We start from the raw sequence: 23989 nt of genomic DNA, 5'->3' as shown, positions 1-23989 counted from the left end.
GTTAATATGACACCAATATACAGAGTTCATCCACATTTTTACCACAAAAATTCCATGACTTTTTCAGGCCTTTAAGTAAATTTTCATGACCTAATGTTTCATGTAATGTCTAATTAGATGTAGTAAATCATATGAAACGTATACATTTATTACAGCATATCATAAAACACGCAATAGTTTCAATTTATTTTTATATCTATGTAAAATAGATGATGCTTACAGCATGTTTTTGGCCAAAAAAAGAAAAGTTAAAACAACTAACCTCCATTCCAATATATTCATCAAGCTAATTTTGATAATCTTAATAGTTTGTTAAAACTATAAGTAAACATTATTTATTTGTAAAGGATGCTATTCCAGTGTGCGTGTTTCCCAAACAACTACATAACTCACGGCTAACCATCATAGTATGATGTAACATTTGGGAAAAGAACGAATGACGAGTGTTTCCCATAACCGTAGTTTCTCTAGTCGCAGATATGTTACTTGAACCATGCTAGTTATAATAACGTAAAGCGTCCATTTTGACGCTCTAAACGGGGCGAAATAACAACTTCTTTAAAGAACACTCCATAATTTATAGTGCGAATTATATTGTTGTACTCGTTCACACATTTAAAAAAAAAAAATCCAATATTAGTTTTGGTAAAAACATGCACTCTTAATTGAATTATATATAAATGACACATATAGGGCCTGTTTATTTTACAAATATTATTAAGAATATGCCATATTCTATTCCTAAACATGAAACCACTTAGCTAACACATATTTTAATCTCATGTACCTATAAATCATATAAATCGTTAATGGCTGTAATTTACAGTAAGACATGAAGAAAAATCCTACTTAATAATAATTGTTATTATAATTAAGTAGGATCTTGTTTATTTTATTTTATTTATTGTAAAAGTCTAATTTTACACTTTGACTCATTTAAACCACTACATAAATGTTCTAACCAACAGGCCCAAGTCATATACAGTACAGATACAATTTTTAAATAACCTACTATAAAAAAAAACATTAACGTATGCTATATATTTTTGTTTTTACAAGCTTTGAGACGTAAATTCTACTTCTAAATAATAAGCCATAATAAGTATAGGTTTAGTAATGAGCCACGGCTGCAATTAAACTGCATACATGTTTGTTTAAAGTTCACTACAAAGGAAGCGCAATTGTCAATATGAAATTCGCTTAAACTGAATTGTAAAAAAATAAGAATAATAATTGTAAAAAAAAAAAAAATAGAGAAAACTAATGTTTTTTTAAATCATTCCAAGTTTAAATGTTGAAATATTCTAAATGAATAGGGCATAGGGGGATAACTGGAAATAGAACACAACCAGGAAATATGCTTCTAACCACAGCTCTAGAGTTGTAGTTGCAAGCTCAGAAGTTTGCAATGAATTTGCCAATGTTCGTTGTAACTATTTAGGAAACGCCAAATCAACAAACTATGTTTGTAACGACTCAACTTGCGACCTTAATTGGCTAACAATGCTTTTCAGAAACGCACCCATGTATAGCTCCAATTTAAATATATTTATACTGTCTACCCTATACACAACTCCTTAACTTTTCTGATTTTGACTGTAATGATGTGCACCTTTTGTGAAGCTGTTTTGGAATGCATGTCATGACTTTGCCAAGTACAAATACAATGTGATCCTGTATTAACATCTATGTTGATCCTGAAACATAATTTTTGTTTAAAAATGTAATCGAAACCTATTACCTACTCTTAAACCCAACCATAACTGTAAGTCATTTCCAAAATCAGAGGGGAATAATAGTTCTATAACAATTATGTAGAAGTGCATAAACTTAACTATATGTCTAAACTGTAAATGTGTCCCTTAATTTTGATTGGAACATTGTTCCAGGATCAACACAGATGTTAATCCAAGAACATGTCCTACTTGGTAAAATCAGGTTGGCGGCTTTGGAATGAGAGTTATTTAAGTTATATAGTTATAGTTATTTAAAAAAAGTTACCATTTTAGACCAGTACAGTATAGAACCAATTTAATTTCCATTATAAACATTAAATCCACTCTAAAACCATCAGAACTTCTGTGAGGGTTTATATTGTTTTTTTTTTATTTCAGAAGGAAAGTTTCCCACACTGATACACTCTCATTTGAACCCATAGATATGAACACAATGTTGAGTTAATGGGAGTTCAATTCATTTATATATTTTAATGGATTTATAAATTAAGCTACATATTTCAGATTATTTGGATGAAGACACTCAAAAAGTAATGTATTAAGCGCACCACAATTTAGATATTATAGAAAAATATATATATTTCAGTAAGTTTTTTTTTTACAGCATAAGATTGGTCCATCTAATTAATTTAATTATTATTAATTATTACAAGTTATTTATTCAAGAGGCTGATTCATTCAGAGATGGAGTTTCCTGTCTGTATGAATCCATGTTTTAAACTATGGTCTATAAATAAGGAGAACCATTTACTTAAAGTAATGTCAGTCATTTTTGACCTTGTGGGGACATTACCAAACTTATCAATGATATGAAATGAAGTCTATGAAAAATCCTAACAAAGATTGCTATACAAATGTGTGTGTGCAGGTTTATATAGACACAAGTTGTATGATGACATGCGTATGTTGGTCCTGATGTGTGTGTGTGTTTAGTAATGCCACAAAAGACAAAATAATAATACATGAACAATTATTTAAATGATGACCAAGAATAAGCTTACACAGAGGTGGGGTGTAGTATTTGGAGAAGACCTCATCTTTGGGTCGGTCCGGGTAGAGGAACAAGAGATGATTCAGGTCACTGATACGATCTGCCAGGGAGCGGATAGAAAAGTCTTTGGTTGTGTATGGCATGAGGTTCCACACCATCCTTTCCCCTGTGAACAACACAAACACATTTACTCTCTGGAGATGCTTTAAAATGGTTACTTTTTAACATGTTTTTTTTTTTTTTTAATCACCATACATTTTATCAGTTCTTGCTTTCCCTGGGGATCAAATACACAACCTTGGCATTAGCAGCAGTCTAATATTTGAGCTACAGGAAGACTTGATGCATATTTAATGGATAATCAATGGCTTGCTGTGCATTCAAAGATTTTAAATGCACAACCGAGATACAAATAACCCTCAACCACAAAGTGCATTTAATGCACGGCAACCTGTTAATTATCCTGCTTTTTCCATGGTCATATGTGATTTCGACAAGTTAATAATAGATCTTTGCAATATTTGATCATTTTTGATCAGTTATAACAGTGTTTCTCAACCACGATCCTGAAAGACCACCAACACTGCATGTTTTGCATGTCTCCTTTGTCTGTCACACGCATTACAGGTCTTTCAGTTTCTGCTCATGAGCTGATGATCTGAATCAGGTGTGTTTGGTTAAGGAGACATGGAAAATGTACAGAGCTGGTAATACTTCAGGAATGTGGTTGAGAAACACTGATAAATAATATGTCTTAATCAGTCAAACAGAGAGAGAGCCTGTGTGAGAGAGAAAGATGCCTGTGCATGCACATCTCTAATAGCTCATAGTAACATGTATTAGCAATTTGAAAATACTACATATAAATGCGCATTGCAATAGAAAAGCCTAACGGGGATCTCACAATGCACTGATGTTGTTATGCAGCTTCAAAATACAACATGCACATATTTAAATGTTTGGAAAATGCCAACTTGGGTATTTTATGATGCAAAAATATAACATAAAATTTAAACAGCGGAGGTTAAATGGTCAGTTGTACAGCAATCTGACCACTTCTGCAGTGCTGACAAACACATTACCGTACAAACAGAAGAAAAATCTAATGTGGGTAAAAATAATGTCGTTTTTGACACAGATTGTAAGGTTCATTAATAATAATCGCATTGCCTACATGTAAAGATTCCATTGACTTTTGTTAGACTAAAATTAGACTAAATCTACAATTATTTAGAAGACTTAAAGAAACACTTCATATATTTTGTAAATAGGCTCATTTTATAATTATAAAAACTTTTAAAAGTGTTTTGATCATAATCCTTGTTAAAGTTTGATTCGTTTGTAGTTACATTGGGTACTAATGCTGTGTTTACACCAGACGTGTAATGTGAAAAATCACGCTATTCGCAAATAAATAGACGTGTGAACATTTTGAGTTTACTCGCTTCATTTGTGCATCAAATCCGCTTTATTTGTGCTTTGATGTAGAAATTCACGCTTTATTTTATTCGTGTCATGAGCAGGGCTTCAGACTGCCCGGTGACTCTAGCTTTGTTGCAAAATGGCTAACATGATTTTATAAAGAGAATAACTTTGTTTATATGCTTTAAGAATGCTGAAAAACAGCGTTGATTCGTTTGGAGCCGTGTCTGAGTCCACTAGATCCTTTCAGGGGTGCATCAACTCCTCCAGAAACTTAACCTGGATGATGGAAGCTTTCAGCTGTGCTTCCGACTGTGTCGAACGCAGTTTGATTAACTGTTGTCCAGTGTCGGCTGGAGGTTTTCCCCATAGGACACCAACAACAGGCGCTACATCATAAGCACGCCTCTACAAGAGAAAGCTCCTGATTGGTTAATACAGCGCTAATGTCTGCTGAAGTACAGATTTTCAAACTTTTCACGTAAAACGCATTTTATGTGCTTCAATCGCACAAAACACTCAATACTCAATTCATGCCAACTGCGCCATCTCATTCACGCATATTGCACCGCAGGATGTGAATTTGCATCTTTGCATTGACTTAACATGTAAATCACTCACACTTGATACTTCTTCCACGTCCAACGCAGCATAAGACTGACAGAAACTTAAATGTTGCCATTTTATAGACCAATATGTGTAGGAACTATGAGAGGAGTCTGGCCTATCATGACTTTGCCAAGTAGGCCTACAATGCGATCCTAGATTAGCATCTATGTTTATCCTGGAACATCGTTTTTGTTCGAAAATGTAATCCACACCTATTCCCTACCCCTAAACCCAACCATAGCTGTAAATGATTCCCAAAATCAGAGGGAAATAATAGCTAAATAACAATCATGTAGAAGTGCATAAACCTAACCATAAGCCTAAACTTAACATAAACAGTAAACGTATCTCTTACTTCTGATTGGATGATTGAAACATTGTTCCAGGATCAACATAGATGTTAATCCAAGAACATGTCCAACATGGTGAAATCAGGGTGGCGAGGGGTTTAAATGCAGACTCGGTGTAGGTGCAAGCTGAGCTTCATGCAATGTTTTTAATGCCCACACCAAACCCAACCCATAACCCTATCCCTCACAGTGATGTCACTAGCTCCAGTGAGTATATTGTGTCAGACATTGCATCTCTGAGATATGAAATCTCCACTTGCAAATCAAAGTTTGCATCCATATATTATTGGGAACTATAGTCTCATTATAAAAACTAATTTTTGAGTGAGATGCTAACGGTCTAATCCGACTCAATGAGCTATGCTAAGCTAAGCTAAAAGTGCTCCTGATGACCTGAAGATCGGCTAAATAAATTTAAAAATACATGGTAAAACGTCACTGTTTAGCTCTAGATGATTTGTAAAATGAGTTCAATTACAAAATAAGTGAAGTGTTTCTTTAAATATGACTAAAACTAGATGCCGTTTTAATCAAAAGTCTAAAATTAAAGTCTAAATTTTTAAACTAAATCTAAACTTGCTGCTTGAATAAAATAGAAAGAGCAAAGTAAACTGTTTTAAACATCATTCAATTAAATAGATAAAACAGGAAACAAATAGTTATACCTGCTTTGTTAGGGTTCTCCGCCACCCAGGCTATAGTGATGCCGCCGATTTCTGAGTCGCTGAATCGCAACAGGAAGGTCCCGTTGGGTTTGGACATCAGCATATCCTGAGCTTGCTGTTTATTCACAAAGCCAAGAATTGCCCTGAGACACACAAAAACACAAACACAAACACCAGTGCATTTGTAATCACAAAGGCAGAGAGTGTGTACGGTTCAGTTTTATCATGATTTCTGTACAAAGCATTACAAGTCATGGCCAACTGGGGCTTGAACAGGATAAAGATAAGAAAATAACAACAACAAAAAACGCACAAGATCATATCAAACTCTCAAGTGGTCTCTCAGATCTCCCTCCTGTGTTAATCCGTGCATGCTTTAATGTCTTGATGTATAGTTTTAACCTGCACTATCTCTCAATCAGGCAGTTGCCATGGCAAAGAAGCACTTCATTATGAATATAGCCTGTCCATTGTAGAAAAAAAGGTAAAACGGAACAAAAGAACCAGAATCTAAAAAGAATGTGAACCATTATGAATAATGTTTCCTTGCAGAGCAGCCAGGTGAAATGTACCAAGCATGCATGTTATATGTTATGTTTCACTAAAGTCATGTAATCATGACTTTTCCCCCTGGCAATTAAGTACATTTATCATTTAAACTTAAAAATGCTGTCAATTTTTTTATTATTATAGTGAGATTCACCCCATGGTGACATTAGGCATAAAGTGCTCAGCATAACTGAGAACAGCCCATTTTGAAAATGAATACTTGTGTCCATTTCTCAGTGTATATAGGCAATGTGATTTGGTGTACCTACAAAAAAAACCAGATTTATTAAACAAATATATATATATATATATATATATATATATATATATATATATATATATATATATATATATATATATATATATATATATATATATATGTATATATATATATATATATATATATATATGTATATATATATATATATATATATATATATATATATATATATATATATATATATATATATATATATATATATATATATATATATATATATACATATAAGTAATATTTTAGTCACCAAGCATTTTTAGAAATGGAAAGAACATCCAATTAAATAAAAAATGCAAATAAATAAATAAATAAAAACAAAAAAAATTACAACCTACAAAATTTCATCAAAATTGTTAAATTTTTTTGCTTCTCTTGATTTTTCCTCTTTTTAAAAAAAAAATTGTATTTAATATTTTTCTACAACATAAATTTGGGTGTTTCTCAAGTTATTTTGTTAGATAAGCTCAACATTTGGCTTCAGTACTGACTAATCTAATGTATATGCACAAATATAATATTGTATAGCTTTCTATTAAAAGATTGGTTAAGGGGGCTAATAATATTGACCTTAAAATGGTTTTACAAAAAATAAAAACTGATTTTAATCCAGAAAAAAAAGACTTTCTGCAGATTACAAAATATTACATCAAACACTGTAAAAAAAATCCTTGGTCTGTTAATCATAATTTGGGAAATATATGAAAAAGAAATTCGCAGGAGGGCTAATAACTTTGACTTTAAGTTTCTGTTTTAGTTTTATTAATTTAGTTTATCAGAGTTAACATCAAGTGTTTACCAAAGTTTAGTTTTTTGGAAACCTCTTAGTAATAAAAACTAAATAGTTGTTTGAATAGACACTGAATCCAAAACCATAAAATGCAACTTAAGCAAATAAAAGTAAAAATGATGAAGCTTTAACAAGAATCTTCTTCATACTATAGATCATGGCCTCTATTCCACCTATATAGGCGCAAATTTTAAAGCGCATGGCACAAAAGCATTAAGGGCATTTCTGAATCCACTTTTGCTATTTTATGGACAGAGAAATACATTTTGCGTCCTGGCGCATGGTCTAACAAGGTTTGCGCTTATTCTCTTAATGAGATATAGGTTGGTTTCGAGCATGACCTACATTAAAGCAATCAGAGTCTCATCTCCCATTCCCTTTAAGAGTCAGTTGCATCGCACCATGGCGCATTTGCTATTTACATGGAAGACTTTGCAAGTGGAAAAACTAAAAGCTTCAATACCGAGAAAACAGTTAAATAAACCATCTGCAGCGCGGGAATAAAGAATGAACCTCCTCTATTCGGCCTCTTTACTTTATTTTTACTCTTTACTCCTTCACATTCTTGGAGTAAAGAAACGGTGAAAACTCACTCCAATGAAGACATCCATTAGCCAACATATTTAATTTCGTAATTTTGTTTGTTAAGCACAAAGATTTGTTTCAAAACTATTTCTAAATTCTGTTCTAATTTACAGCAAATGAATAAATGAACAGTAATAAAAAACTGTGGTCAAAAGCTGAATTATATCCGAACACTTCGTATTGCCACCATATGGTGATGCATATATCTCCAAAACAATAATTTTAATCCTTAAATTTTTTTTTCATTTGTAATGATATTTGTGTATTGCTGTACATCCTGTGTGTATTAAGCAATGTGTAAGGGTTTTGGAACAACATAAGACGCATAAATAATGCACTCTTCAAATAACAAAAACTCTGCACTGGACTTTAGGCCAGCTTTTAGTTGATCAATGGTGCGATCTATTTCTGTAGTCTCAAAATAGCAACGTGTCAACAATGCGCCGTAACACGCCTCCTTTTCCAATCAGCACACCTATATCCACAAAATGGCGCAGATGTATTTGCTATTTAAACAACGTGGCACAAAACATGGAAAGGACAATTGTTTATGTCTGAAAACAGCAACAAATCGATACACATACACAAAAAGATACACATCTTGTGCCTTATTTCGTGGGCTGTATAATAGGGCCCCATGTACAGTATGTAGTTAAACATGCCTACTGTTATTTTTTGGCAAATGCTGAAAAGTTAGAACATGTTTTATGTTCTTATAAAAAAGACGTTTCAGTATATAATCATGCTCTTGGCTGATGTGTTTGTCTGTAAAAACATATCTACAGTTGTTTGTCTAAACAGGTCAGTTTGCTACCACAGAATGACTGCTTACTAATTCTGAAAATTATTAATTATTTGTGATATTAATTTTTGTTGACTTCATTTTTAATTGATGTTAAATTCATTTAGTTTCAGTTTTTCATTTATTATGATTTTTTATTTATTTCAGGTAACAAAAATGATTTTGACCAATAGTTTTAGTCTTAATTTTGGTTTACTGAGACAACCTGGCTGCAGTCACTGACATTAATTCTTTATTAATGTGGTGTTTACATGTATTCATGTTTTAACAGTTCTTACCCGTCATTCCAGTGAGGCTTCAGGTGTTTTTTAGTAAGCTCCATAACACCATCAAACCACTGCCAAAACGTGAAGTTCCTGCCTGGTAAACTCTCCTGCAATGACAAGAAGGAAATTAGCTTTTAAATGACTAACATGCACACCAAATGTGCGAGAAAATAGGTATTTTATTAATTCCATAATTCTTTAGTTTTACTATATTGACTTACAGTATATACACTGTTAAGTAAGATAAGAACTTTTGGTCAGTCATATGCATTCAATAATACGCTTTCAATTGTATACATCAAGTCTGTGGTTCTAGTTCCGTTGCTGAGAGTGTTAAAATATTAAGGAGAACAAGGAGAGAAGTGTTATCAACTATTGAGGAAAACATCATGTGATATGACATATGTGCGTGTGTGCTCACATGAACAACAATGTACAGTCTAAGTCACAATTTTTAACCCTCATGTGAATTTTTTCTCTTTAATAAATATTTCCCAAATTATGTTTAATAGAGCAAGCTATTTTTTTTACAGTATTACCTATAATATTTGTTTTTCTTCTGGAGAAAGTCTGATTTTTTATTTTTTATTTTAAACGCTAGAATAAGAGCAGTTTAAAAAAAAAAAAAAAAAACATTCAAAGACAATTATACAATATGAAGCCAGATCAGTCTCAAAAATAATGCATTTACAAAATATTATCCATACATCCACAACAAGTCACATTTACAAAGTCCAATTTGTAAGTTCAAAACCCTATTCGTAAATACACAAATCCAATTCGCAAATTCAAAACTTGATTTAAAAATACACAAAGCCAATTCGTAAATTAAAAAAATATATATTTATAAATACACAAATCCAATTTATAAATTCAAAACACAATTCATAAATACACAAATCTAATTTGTAAATTTAAAAAAAACTATTCGTAAATACACAAATCCAATTCATAAATACAAAACAAGATTCATAAACACAAATTCAATTTGTAAATTCAAAACACGATTCAAAGATACACAAATCCAATCCATTAGGTGAAAATACTTATGATTTTTACAAACTGGGTGTTGTATTTATGAATTGTGTATTTAATTTATAATTTGAATTTGTGAATGTGAATTGTGCTGGGGATGTATGAATGTATGAATGTATTATTTTTGAGACAGATTTGGCTCCATAATATTAGCCCTCTTAAGCCATATATATATATTTGATTGTCTTCAATGTTTTTCGATTACAATGACTAATGCCTAGATAACCTAATTATTGCTTAAAGTGACCTTTAAATGTCACTTTAAGCTGAACACTAGTATCTTGAACAATATCTAGTAAAATATGATGTACTGTCATCATGGCAAATATAAAATAAATCACTTTAAATAACTAAATTATGTTTTACACATGTTATTAGAACTACTGTTTAAAAACGTATCCAGAAATTGGAGAAAGAAATATACAGGGTGGCTAATAACTCGGTAGAGCTAATAAATCTGACTTCAACAGTATTTATGTTCAATATGTATGATTGTTAAACCCATTGGAAGGAGGGATTTTCCATAAGGAATAATGAGAATCAGCTGATATGAACTAAAACCATTTGTGAAAAGGTAATTTGTGAAAAAGGTAAGGTAAGAATAGAGAACAGATAAAAGCTTCCGTTCTTCTGCCCCACACACTTTGTTTGTTCTGCGACTGAAGCATTTCTGTGTGACTGCTTGACCTGTTCTTTTGGGTCAAATTTTGTCTTTTGACCAAGTCAAGCTAGTTTTTATTCACATTACCACGATATATATAATATAATATTTATTTATATATTTATATAATATATATATATTTTTTTTTTCTTTATTCTTTATTTCTTTTTCTTTATTATTAGAACTTTTTTTGGTCTAAATAGATTTTTTTCTTTCACTGGATTTTGAACAAATAAAACCTTGGGGAAAAAGTACAAAGAAAAAAGCAAGTTACTTCATAAATAAGGAATAATTGACTCCGGGCCATTTTTATCCTGCGGTATAATGGAAACGAACAATATAAAGTTCTAGTTTTTTATGGGTCTAAACTTTTTCGGTGGAGTTCAACGTAAACAATTAAAACCTTAGGAATGAAGAAAAATTCAAGAAAAAAACTATTGATAAAAAAAAGGAAAAAAAGCCTATTTTATTTTAAAATATTAGGGGAACAAAATATAAACTTGTTGGTTTATTTTTTTAATGGTTCGAAACTTCTTTATTTTTAGGCTCACCAGGATGTGAACAATTAAAACCTTGAGCAGAAAGAGAAAGAAAAGAAAGAAAAAACAAACGATTTAATTATTAAATAAGTAATAATTGACTCTGGGCCTTTATTAAAGATTTATGCAAGCCTGTGGTGGTAATGTATTGTACATCGGGGGAGCATTACATTTCTAATACTGCAGTTCAATGCACTGAGTAATTCCACAATGATTCCCAGAGCTAAAGACATTGTTCAGGTTTTATTTAAAGTGGTTTTATGCATTAAAGGTTCTTGTGAGTAGAAGAAGTGTTTAAAGCAAAAAGAGATGGTTTAAGCCATTAATCTGAAGACTAAAGATTTATAAAAGATAGAGAAATAAACAGAGAGAGACCAATTGATTGATTGAGGGCATGTAAATTACTGGAGTCTATGCCTTTACAATAATAGCAGCATTTTTTAGGTAAATGTCTTTGTGAAAAAGCATTCATTTTGTCAATCAATCAATCAATCAATCAATCAATCAATCAATCAATCAATCAATCAATCAATCAATCAATCAAACAAACAATCAATCAATCAATCAATCAATCAATCAATCAAACAATCAAACAAACAATCAATCTCAATCAGTCAATCAATCAATAAGTTTGTCTGTCTGTCTGTCATCCATCCATTTACCCATCTGTCTCTCTATCCATCCATCCATCCATCCATCCATCCATCCATCCATTTGCCCAGTCTGCAAAGACCTCTCATAAATAATAAATCAAATTCTTCAGTGTAGTGATTTGGTACTCTAAATAGGTCAAAACATGCTCAATGTCACTTTTGTTGAGCTTTTTCCTGAAAATGACTGCACATTAGTATGTTTATCAGCCGATCAGAATCAGATATTTCAGATATTATTAATAGAATGCAAATATTTACAATGACTGCAGATTTAAATAAACTGTTGCATCTTAAATTTCAGAGCTCTTTCCAGACTGAGCAAACAAATAATTAACTATGAATTCAATTGGTCACACTTTACAATACGGTTGTTTTAGTTTATGTCAGTTAAATTATTTACTAACACGAATAAACAATGAATAATATATTATTTACACAATTTATTCATGTTTTATCGTTAGTTAATGAAAATAAAGTTGTTAGTTTATGTTTATTCATGATGCATGTTAACAAGCATGAATTCAAATTTGTGGTACAAGTATTGTTCATCACTAGTTCGTATTAGTAAATACTTTAACGAATGAAATCTTATAGTAATGTATGATATACAACATATAAAAATATCAAACTATTTCCATGTATAACCAGAGAAATTACACCTTACATCTTACAATCTACATGTACTATATACATTACTATCTACATATCTTACTATCATATCCATAAAACTAACATACAAAAATGAGGGTAAACCACTTTGGTGGCTATTGACTTTAAAAAAAAAATAGTTTATTTAAAAAATAGTACATTTTACCCCTTTTCAAGATTTAGGATATGTCTTTTGTGTCTCTAGAATGTGTCTGTAAAGTTTCACCCATCAGATTATTTATGCCTTTCAGAATATTGGGATTTTCTGCTCTGTATACAATGTAGCTGTTTTTGTGGCTTGTGCCTTTAATGTTAGTTCTCCCCGCCTACCATTCCCACATGTCTGTCAGAGTGTGCCTCAATCTCCACCTCACCTGAGTCAGGTAAACAGCACAGTGACAGACATGAAGGAAGCAGATCTCACCTAACATTCGTGAGAAATATTACAGTAAGAACTTTCCCAATGATTATTTGATGTATTTGTTGTGGAGATAATTCAATCCTTCCTACAATGATGAGTCACACTCATTAATTTTACAAAGTTCACGCACATACACACAGTGCGCGTTTAACTTTGTACAGCAAATGTGACAGGATCCACTTTGATTTCCACTGCTGTATGGACATCCGTTATGCTAATGTATAAAATCAACCTGATAAACATCCACAAACCAGGATTTAAGCATCTTCTTTTCTAATTGTACGGACACTATGCTGCTGTGGTGATAAGAGTAAAGTAATTCATTACACAGATGCACTGTTTTAAAAACTTGTAAACCTCATTCCTGATCACATTTGATGATGACTGATGATCACAGAGAGCTGAACAGATCTTTTAATCCTGGTTGTTTTGCGCACGTCCTGTCTTGTGGATATGGTTATATGCGTTACTACTGAGACATGTTATCATGCGGCAGTCAAGCAATTCGGTGGGCGGGGAAACCGCACTCCTATGTCACGTTGCCTCAAATTGGGAGGAATTTGGATCCTATTTTAACCTCAGGAAATTATAAAAAGAGACTTTTCGTGTTTCTATCACCCCAATATGAATGAGGACACACTATACCTGCACACAGTTCTGTCCAAACAACTTACAAAAGATGATTTTCATCATAGGTGCCCTTTAAAATACAGATTTCATGTCTCAAATACGTCACTTATATTCCCTCATTTATTTTTTTAAAGTCAACAGCAACCAAAGAAGTTTCTCTTCATTCTGCAATAAACCTTCTTTTATAAACTTCCTAAAATTAATATACAATAATTAAATAAGAGAAAAACATTATTTTACAATGAGCATAGTACAAACTTCAGTTTCTTCAGAGATGTTGATCAATTATGAAAAAAAAAAAAAAGCCAAAACAGGCTGCTGCTGCTGTACGAGTTCCTTAAAACTGAACTTCTTTTCATTGGAAGTGGACCCAGAGTTGACATGGTAAACAGCTAAAAGTGTGTGGGTTTATGAAAGTCAGGCATGACTGCCAGATCGAGAGCATGATCCTCTGCCTCATGTTCATTCTGTTTTTAATCAGCCATCCACAAGCACAGTCACATTACTTAGGACTGAAAAGTGTTTTTCTCTCCGTCTCCTTCCCTTTAACTTTAACCACTAGAACATGATGTCCTGTGTCAGTTTCAGCATTTAGCATGGCAGATTACGCGCAAAATCATAGATGAACTGGTGGATCAGTTCTGGTGTCAGCAAAGGCTGCTGTAAGACTCCTTGAGCATGAAAATATCATTCATTCGTTTGTTTTCTGGGTTGCAGCTGGAAAGGCATTTGCTGTGAAAAAACATATGCTGGATAAGTTGGTGGTTCATTCCGCTGCAGCGACCCCTAATTAATAAAGGGACAAAGCCGGAGAAAAATAAATGAATGAATAAATGTATGAATGAATGAATAATTCCAGCCAAACTAAAAGAATATATAGATGTTAAAATGGTTTTAAAAAATTGCTTTCCTTCTAGCCGAAATAAAACAAATAAGACTTTCTCCAGAAGAAAAAAATATTATAGGAAATACTGTGAAAATTTTCTTGCTCTATTGAACAGCACAGAAAATTAATATCTCACAGTATAAGGCTCTGGAATTTTGTCTTCAACTGTGTATGAAAATATATGGCACATAAACAGACTAAGCATCATATTGTACATACATAAACAGAGGCGTGCCTTACATCATTCAAAACCTCTCTACTAGCATAATACAACAAACCGCTTTATGTAGACACCAAACAATACCCCGTACTTGTAAACAGTGTGTGCGTGAGGCTTTTTGGGCTGCGTTTTGGTTTGTAGCTTTAGCAAACATTAGTAAACCATGATAGATCATGTATTTATTTAGAGCAGGTGTTCTTGATTCAGATGAGGCCAAACACTGCATAACAGATGCGCAGATCTTGAGATAATCCTAACAGAGGGCTTTGTAAAAACTACAGGACATCTGGGATCTGGTCGCATCACAATGAGCATGATAAATTTGTGTTATATTTTACAGTTTATTTTTATTAACAATTTATTTTATTTAGTAGCAAGATTATTTCAAAATATATGTTATTAATATTATTATTTATTTATATATAGTAATTATTATTATTGGTTCAAAAGATATTTAAAATATTTTTCCAGTGCTGTTTAACTGACTTTTTTTCCAACACATTTTAACCATAAACATTTTTATAACTAATTCTGACAGCCAAATTCTTTGTTTTTTCCATCAGGAAAATACATGATTTTTTTTCTAAGTTATGTTGCAAGACACTAACATACTGCGGAGCCAGATCAGTCTCAAAAATAATACATTTACAATACAACATTTATACATGCACAGCACAATTTACATTTATAAAAGAACATTTTTCAATAAAAAACACAATTCATAAATATGACACACGATCTGTAAAAATCATATTTATTTTTGCCAAATGGATTGGATTTGTGTATTTTTGAATCATGTTTTAAACTTACAGATTGGATTTGTGTATTTCTGAATAGTGCATTGAACTTACGAATACGATTTGTGAATATACGAATCGTGTTTTGAATTTACTAATTGTGTTTTGAATTTACGAATTGGATTTGTGTATTTATGAATCATGTTTTGAACTTCTGAATTAAATTTGTGTTTTTATGAATCGTGTTCTGAATTTAGGAATTGGATTTGTGTATTTATGAATCGTGTTCTGAATTTAGGAATTGGATTTGTGTATTTAAGAATTGTGTTTTGAACTTACAAGTTGGATTTCTGTATTTACAAATAGTCCTTTGAACTTACAAATTGGATTTATGTATTTCCGAATCGTGCTTTGAACTTACGAATAGAATTTGTGTATATACGAATCGTGTTTTGAATTTACTAATTGTGTTATGAATTTACGAATAGGATTTGTGTATATACGAATCATGTTTTGAAGTTACTAAATGTGTTTTGAATTTACGAATTGGATTTGTGTATTTAAGAATCGTGTTTTGAACTTACAAGTTTGATTTGTGTATTTACAAACCATGTTTTGAACTTACGAATAGGATTTGTGTATTTACGAATCATGTTTTAATCTTACGAATTGGATTCATGTATTTATGAATTGGGTTTTGAACTTAATTAGATTTTATAAGTTAGATTTTGTAAGTGTGACTTGTGTTGTGGATGTATAAATAATATTTTGTAAATGTATTATTTTGAGGGAGGCATGATGGCATAGTGGATAGCGCTGTCGCCTCACTGCAAGAACATCGCTGGTTCAAGCCCCGGCTGGGTCAGTTGGCATTTCTGTGAGCATGCTCTCCATGTTCGCGTGGGTTTCCTCCGGGTGCTCCAGTTTGCCCCACAAGTCCACAGACATTGGGTTATCTGAATTGGGTTAGCTAAATTGTCAGTAGTGTATGTGTATATGTCCTGGTCCTCCAGGTTGAGGGTTGAGCGTTGATCGTAAAAAATTAGATGTTACGAAACATCAACATGGTGTGGCTAAATATCAATTTCGATATAAACGGCTCTTGGAGTAAGTAAGAAAGATTATTTTTGAGACTGATCTGGCTCTATAGTATCCAACTAAAAGTTCCATTTACATTTTGAATTAGGTTTTTAAAGAATTTGGACAGCAGTGGTTTATATACACTGTAAAAAAAAATTCTGTTAATTAACAGTTGCTGTATTTTATGATTCACAAAAAAGATGTGTTTTCTGTTTACTTATCATAATGAATTGCATTATGGTGTCTTAATCTCTGCTGACCTTTAATGTTGAAAATTCAACTCTACAGTTTAACAAAGTGACTTTTATTGACATTGTAGTCGTTTGTAATAATACAATGTATAAGTAATAATATAATTCAATTCAATTCAGCTTTATTTGTATAGCGCTTTTACAATGTGGATTGTGTCAAAGCAGCTTCACATAAATGGTCATAGTAACTGGAACAGTGTAGTTCAGTTTTTAGTGTTTAAGTTCAGTACAGTTATGTGATTTAGTGTGATTTAATCATTACTGAGAGTTCAAACACTGAAGAGCAAATTCATCGATGCGTAGCTCTACCAATCCTGAACCATGCGAGCCAGTGGATAATGAAAACTAAGTCTGAAAATAAGTACAAGCAGTTTATTACAAGATTTTTGTACCGTAATATACAACACCAACCCAGACAATATATCACTTTAAACTATTAAAAATGCTTTTAAAAAGTCACTTTCGAGTGTTTCAATGATAAAAGTTAAATAAACAGGGCTATACTGTACATATACCCCCCCACCCCCAAAAGTCATCCCCTGGATTTAGAGCAGAGGTCACCAACCCTGTTCCTGGAGAGCTACCTTCCTGCAGAATTCATTCCCAACCCTGTTCAAACACACCTGAACCAATTAATAGTACCTAAAGCAGCACTTGATAATTACAGACAGGTGTGTTTGGTCAGGGTTGCAACTGAAATGTGCAGGAAGGTAGCTCTCCAGGAACAGGGTTGGTGACCCCTGATTTAGAGTAACCAAGCAAACAGGTAAGAGCCTCCCTAGATAATTACTGCATGAATGTTTAAATTTCAGCTGTTAATATGTTATTTAAGCCTACTGACGCAGAGTAGCTTCTCATTTCTAAAACAACTATGACACATCATGTGGTCATGGAAAAGATCTGTGGAATTATAGGCATGCATCATTTTTACATGCATCAATCATTGCTTAAACAACTAAAATTGAGTTAAGAACCATCCAACACGTTATTAAAAAACTTCAAGAGAAAAACATCTTAAACGATTGTGATCCGCGATAACCTAAACATCTAGTGTAATCAATTCAAGAACAGACAACCGTAGAACTCCAGGCTTTGTTTTATAGGGAAAGTAAGAGCATTTGTATAATGTGATGGGAACTTAAGCGGCTGTGAATAAATAGCTGTGTTAGAAAACCCCTAATCGGCTAATCAGAGAAAAAAAGGCTTCAATTTGCCAGGCAGTGTAAAGTATAAACTCTGGGGCGATGGAAGAAGGTCATGTGGTCTGATGAGTCCAGATATGATGAGATCATTAGTGTACAAAGTGAGGAGGATAAAATGATGCACTCATTATGTTTGGTGCCTACCATACAGTACAAGCCTGCGGGGGGCAGTGTTGTGACTACAGTCAGGTCAAGGTTACTGTTATTTAGGACCCCTCACACCAAGCCCACTTTCTCTTTGAACTGTTTCTCACTGGTTGGTACTACAGAGCACTGTGCACCAAAAAAGCCAGACACAAGAACAGCCTTTTTTTTTTTTTTTTTTTACCTCCAGGGCATTTCCAACCTAAACCACCTTTAATTAATACATATTGTGCACTCGGTATTAGTGTTAGGGAAAGTTACATTGGAAAGTAATGCATTGCAATATTGAGTTACTCCACCAAAAAGTATCTATTTGCATTACTTAGTTACTTTTTGTGGTAAGTAATGCTACTTTTGAGTTGCGTTTATGAGTTATATTTTATATGTACAGATTCGATTATTGAATGTTTAAAGAAATAAGTTGTAGGAATTCAAATTATAAGCATTTGTTTATACTGCAAAACAAAGAAGGTCCAAACAGATTCCAAAGGCAGATACAGATACAGATACTGGGCCTGGGTAAGATTTGTGTGGACTTCAGGGGTCACATGTTGATTGGTCAGTTTGTAAGTCTCAGCATTTGGGCTTTGGTCACATGAAAGATACAACTTAAGTGGCAAACTTTGCTCTGGTCTCTTTTCCTGCTCTGCTCCTCTCCTGCGCTGGAGTGTATACACTGTAAAAAATGGTCGTGATTTCAACGGTAAAAAAACTGTAAAAATGGTACAGTGAAAATCCGTAACCTGGTTAACAGTAAGTTTCCTTAATATATACGGCAAATAACCGTAAACGGATTTCCCAAGAATACCCTGCATCATATTTTATGCTATTTGTTGACATTATTATGGATCTTTTTAATTGTTTTCCCATCAGTTATGTACATCAGACATTTATGTTACATCTAATGTTGATAAACAATTTTTATTTCATGACTTGAATTTTATGCATGTTACGATCCTGGTGTTTAGTAGCTGTGTGAATTACACTGAGCACCTTCTGTACACTGACACTTTTCTGCTTGTGGGAAAAGATGTTTGTGATGAGAAAAGGTTTATTATGTAACTCTCTCATCACCACCTGCATATGGCTGTGTTAAGGTGTCTATCTGTGAAACAAAATATGTTGGTAATTCAAAATAAAGATATATTACATCTATAGATTAATGAAATGCGGTAGTTTACTGCAAAAATGTGGAATCACTTTTACAGTTTGTACCATATTTTTAACGGTAAAATACTGGTTACCACAGCTGCATATTGCAATACAATACAATCACATAATATCAACGCTCTCCCACATTTTAAGCTATTATTACTGTCCTTATAGAAGTAAATCCATATGATGGCGAGAATGACGATTTTTTATTTTTCCTGTTTAATGGTGGTCGACAACAAACTCTTTGCTGCGTTAAGGCTGAATTATACTTTTGCGTCAACTGACTATATATATATATATATATATATATATATATATATATATATATATATATATATATATATATATATATATATATATATAGTTCACGATAGTTACGTAGTGTAATTCATTAAGGAAGAGTTGTAAATATACAATCCAATGTAAAGCTAATTCCTAAATATTTCTATTTACTTACTTTTTTCTGTTATATACTATAATTTGTTTCTGTTTGGTACAACAGATTAATTGCAGTAGACAACTGAACTGAACAATTATGCCTCACATGTTTCATTGACAGTTTTATTCATCACTAAAATATGATTGACATTGTATTTAAGTGGCTTCGATTTAAAAAGGAAAATTATAAAAAAATAGCTTAGATGTAGTAAGCCACTTTATCCAAGTAGCTTTTAGCTTAGCTTGTTACATTTCCCAGGGTGTAGCTTTTAGTGTAGTTAAGCTACATTTTAGGTAGCTAATAGCTCAGCTAACAAAATTTTTAAAGTAGATTAACCAACACTGCTCGCTGTATAGAAAGCTCCTGTCACTAATACAAATTCCTTGTGTGCTCTTTCTGATTCTGGGTTAAGTGCTCAAAGAGGTCAGTTGACAACCTGAATATACCGAATGACCATGTTCTTCCATCAATGGATTTTTTTTTCCCTTCCCTGATGGCACCAGCAAATTCCAAGATGACAATGCTCAAATTGTCATTGGGCTCAAATTGTAAAGTGGTTCAGGGAGCATGAGACATTTTTTATTTTTATTTTTACACATGAGTTGAGTCCCAAATGACACACTATACACTTGTACACTATGCACTTATACACTCAACCTCTTCTTCCGCTATGTAAGCAAAGCTGTGACCTTTGAGTGCAAGAAGAGCTTCAATGTGAATGCACCGTTTACACTATTTATACTACAAAATGGTGTGGAATTGTGCATAAGTATGTAATCTGGGACACATGTCGACTGGCCACCACAGAGTCCAGACCTTAACCCTGTTAAGAATCTTTGGGATGAATAATCTGTGCAGCAGTTTGATACGTCCATGATCAATACAAGAGTTTGGTGAAAAAATAATATAAATGTTGATATGATAAAATGTTGTGATATTGCAGAAGGCTACTAAAATGATTCCATGCCGAATGCGTGACATAATCAGAGTTAAAGGCGGTCCAACCAAATATTAGACTGTGTGATTGTTTGTATATATACACTTATACAGTTGTATTTATACAGCTGTGTGTATACTTGCAAAATATGCAAATTTATGACAATTAGTAAGTCAGATGATGGATGTCTAAATTAGTCTGTTTTGTTTAGGGACCTAATCATGCAGAACATGAGGATTTTGTGAGGATTTTGGATAGTTTTGAGCACTGCTAAACACAGAAGCAGCAGCAGCAGCTCATTTCCATAATCACCCATGTGAGCAGCACAAATTGAAAACTATGTGGCCTGGTAATTGATATGTTGAGATAACATTGTCCTCTGGCATTCCATATAAATAGACGTAAGTGCAGAAAAGCTCTTCTTCTAACAAACAACGGTTATAATAGCATTTCAGGCACAAAACCGGTTAAGGCATTTTTGTTTTGTGAAAGAAAATAATGCCATAAATATTAGCAAATTTAGAAACCACACATTAGCAAATCATCCTTCTCCCATAAATTTTGCATCTGGAAAGGAAACTCCAAATACATAATGTTTTTTTTTATTATTATTGTCCAGACCAATGTAGGGTAAGTTACTTCAATATTGTAATTGAAAACTAATTACATCATTAAAGTTATTGCATTTAATTTAATTTTAAAATTTGTCTGAAATGTAACTTAGTAGCTCAATAATTTAACTAATTGACCCTTTACTAACAAAGCACATATATTTCATAGACAGAAAAAATGACTGCAAACTCTCAATCCTTCAAATTTGACTCAATGTGAATGTGAAATTTGAGAAATAAAATTAAAACACTCAAATTTTAAACATCACACCATATATTTCATACCACATATTGACAGTAATTATTCAAATATGTAATTCATTAAGGACAAATAGACCATTTTAATGTGGTCATGTCATTGACCCTTGAACATTTCCTGCTTGTAATCAAACTATTTCATAACAGTAACAAAGAACAATTCAATCATAACTTAATGTTACAACAGCTATCAAAACATCATTTATCAATATGGGACTCTTTTTGAGTTCTCAGAAGCAATATAAATTTAAAATGTAAAACAGGAAATACGTTGGGACCATTGTTTTTGTTTACATCCCTCAAAATGGTCTATAAATGTTAAAAAGATCAACTAAGATTACTCTGCTTCTGTGAATTTAAACCTTATAATGCCATGAGCTCATTTCTCAATACTTTTTTTTACACTAAAGTAAAATATTCAATTACATTATAAGTATCATAATAAGTACATTATACTTATAAAACGCTAAAGTTTAGTACGTTATAAGTAAGTGTCAATAAATTATCTAAAAAAAATAATTATAAAATGTAATAACATAAAAGTAATTAAATAACGGGGTCACACTTTACAATGTTTCATAAGTTAATATTAACTAAAGCATTTACCAGCATAAAGTAATTATGAACAATACTTGTACAGTGTTTATTAATCATAGTTCAGCATTTACTAATGCATTATTAACCTTCAAATTCATGCTTGTTAACATTAGTTAATGCACAGTGAGTTAACAAAAACTAACAATGAACAACTAATATTAACTAACATGAACAAATACCGTAATAAATGTATTGTTTATTGTTTATTCTGGCCTGTAGCCAGCCTGGTGAAAGGGATGGTTCTTTTTTCTCAAAAGTGGACATTTTTGCAGTTACAGGACTCATTTAGGCTACTATTTAATAATGAGATTTAAATGCTGCATTTTAGTGACATTTTAAGCACTATTCGAGCTGAAATACATTGGCAGATGGTCATCATAACCAAAAAAAAGTACATTTGAAAATTATGGATAGGAACAATAGCCAAAATAGTATTCAGATTCACTTTAATATCAGTCGCTTTTGGTGCTTCACACCTTTTCATTGATAATTTTTTGTTTCAAGATTTAGGATAAAAAGTTACTTGTAAAATATTTTCTCTATTGAAAAACAATACGGTAGCATAGCAAGAGATGACTTTACTTCATCAGATTGTGTGTTTTCTCGCACAGCTGAATGTTGGACTCATGAAAAATAATTGTGTGCACTGGCCAAAACTGATTTAAGCGACAGAGGACTCCACTTGGTCTTAATTTTTTTTTTTTCAATGGGTTATTTTACTATTTAAGATGGCATAGCAGTTAAAATATGACAAATGAGCTCATGCACAGGACAATTCTAGACCTTTGTCAGTGAGGGGTGCTTCCAACCATCCGAACCCCCCTGGCTACTTTTGTTCATGTTAGTAAATGCATTAACGAATACAACCTCATTGTAAAGTGTGACCAATCACAGTAACTAGTTACTTTGTAACTAAATACACCCAACACTGGTCCAGACAGTTGCTTTTTAAGGGGGCTTTCACACCTACACTTTTGTTTCGGAACGTGTCTCGTTTGCCCAGTTAGCGCGGTTCGTTTGGCATATGTGAACAGGGCAATCGCGCTCTGTTCCGCGCCAAAGTAATCGCTCCGAGATCGCTTGAATGAGGTGGTCTCGGCTCAATTGAAACGAACCCTGGAGCGGTTCGATTACAGTGAGAAAGCGATCCGATCCGAGCGCGGTTATATGACAGTGTTTTATGGATATTTAATAGGCATACGGCTATATGAAGAGATAATTATCAGACGAGTGATGATCTCCCGGTAATCTCGCGTCTCCCTCCCAGTCCTCAAATAGGCTACGTCGCGCACCCTTCTCACCCTTCCCCACCGCATCTCTCCTCAGACACATCGCGCGCGTGCGCACCCTTTCAATAATCATCAAACCACCACCTCTCCTGACAGCTGAGCGGGACGCTGCAAAATAAACCCTGACACTCTGACCAAAGTGAGGAGATTTTACTCACACGTGACTTGTTTTAGCTCTTTTGGTCCGATTAGAAACTTTGCAATGTGAAAGCGAACCGCTCCAAGAGCAAAGAGCAACAATGTAACAATTGTAATCTCTGTTTCGGAACAACTGAATCGATTCACAGGTGTGAAAGCACCCAAAATGTCAAAGGAGGTATTGCTTGGTCTAGAAGGCTACTAAATTTTATCCCACTGTATACGTCACTCAGATTATAAATTCAAGTATATTTTTAATTTGTAATTACTCATGTATCTGATCATATAAAAACCTACTCTGAAGAGAACAACTTCTATGCAAATGTGTGCAAATGTCAGTATTATATCAGTGATTTATCAATGAATAAAAGCATAAACACAAATGATGCCTGAACTCCTGAAACCTCTGTTGGGAACAC

The 23989-nt window shown here is 32.9% G+C and overlaps 1 protein-coding gene across 11 annotated transcripts in view; it reads right to left on the bottom strand.

The window, feature by feature from the left end:
* The window catches only part of stat5a (signal transducer and activator of transcription 5a), a 199095-nt gene that overhangs the window by 9176 nt on the left and 165930 nt on the right, over positions 1 to 23989 (bottom strand). For 10 of the 11 annotated variants that reach the window (XM_073937307.1, XM_073937320.1, XM_073937270.1 and 7 more), the window contains 3 exon segments: positions 9052 to 9146; positions 5774 to 5916; positions 2738 to 2893 (listed from right to left, as the gene is read on the bottom strand). In XM_073937307.1, coding sequence (XP_073793408.1) covers positions 2738 to 2893; positions 5774 to 5916; positions 9052 to 9146 — 394 coding nt within the window. 11 annotated transcript variants of the gene reach the window in all.

Source organism: Danio rerio, chromosome 3 (genome assembly GCF_049306965.1).
Source record: "Danio rerio strain Tuebingen ecotype United States chromosome 3, GRCz12tu, whole genome shotgun sequence".
Classification (NCBI taxonomy): Eukaryota; Metazoa; Chordata; class Actinopteri; order Cypriniformes; family Danionidae; genus Danio; species Danio rerio.
Note: the sequence above shows the minus strand (reverse complement) of the source record. Positions and strands in the feature narration are given on the sequence as shown.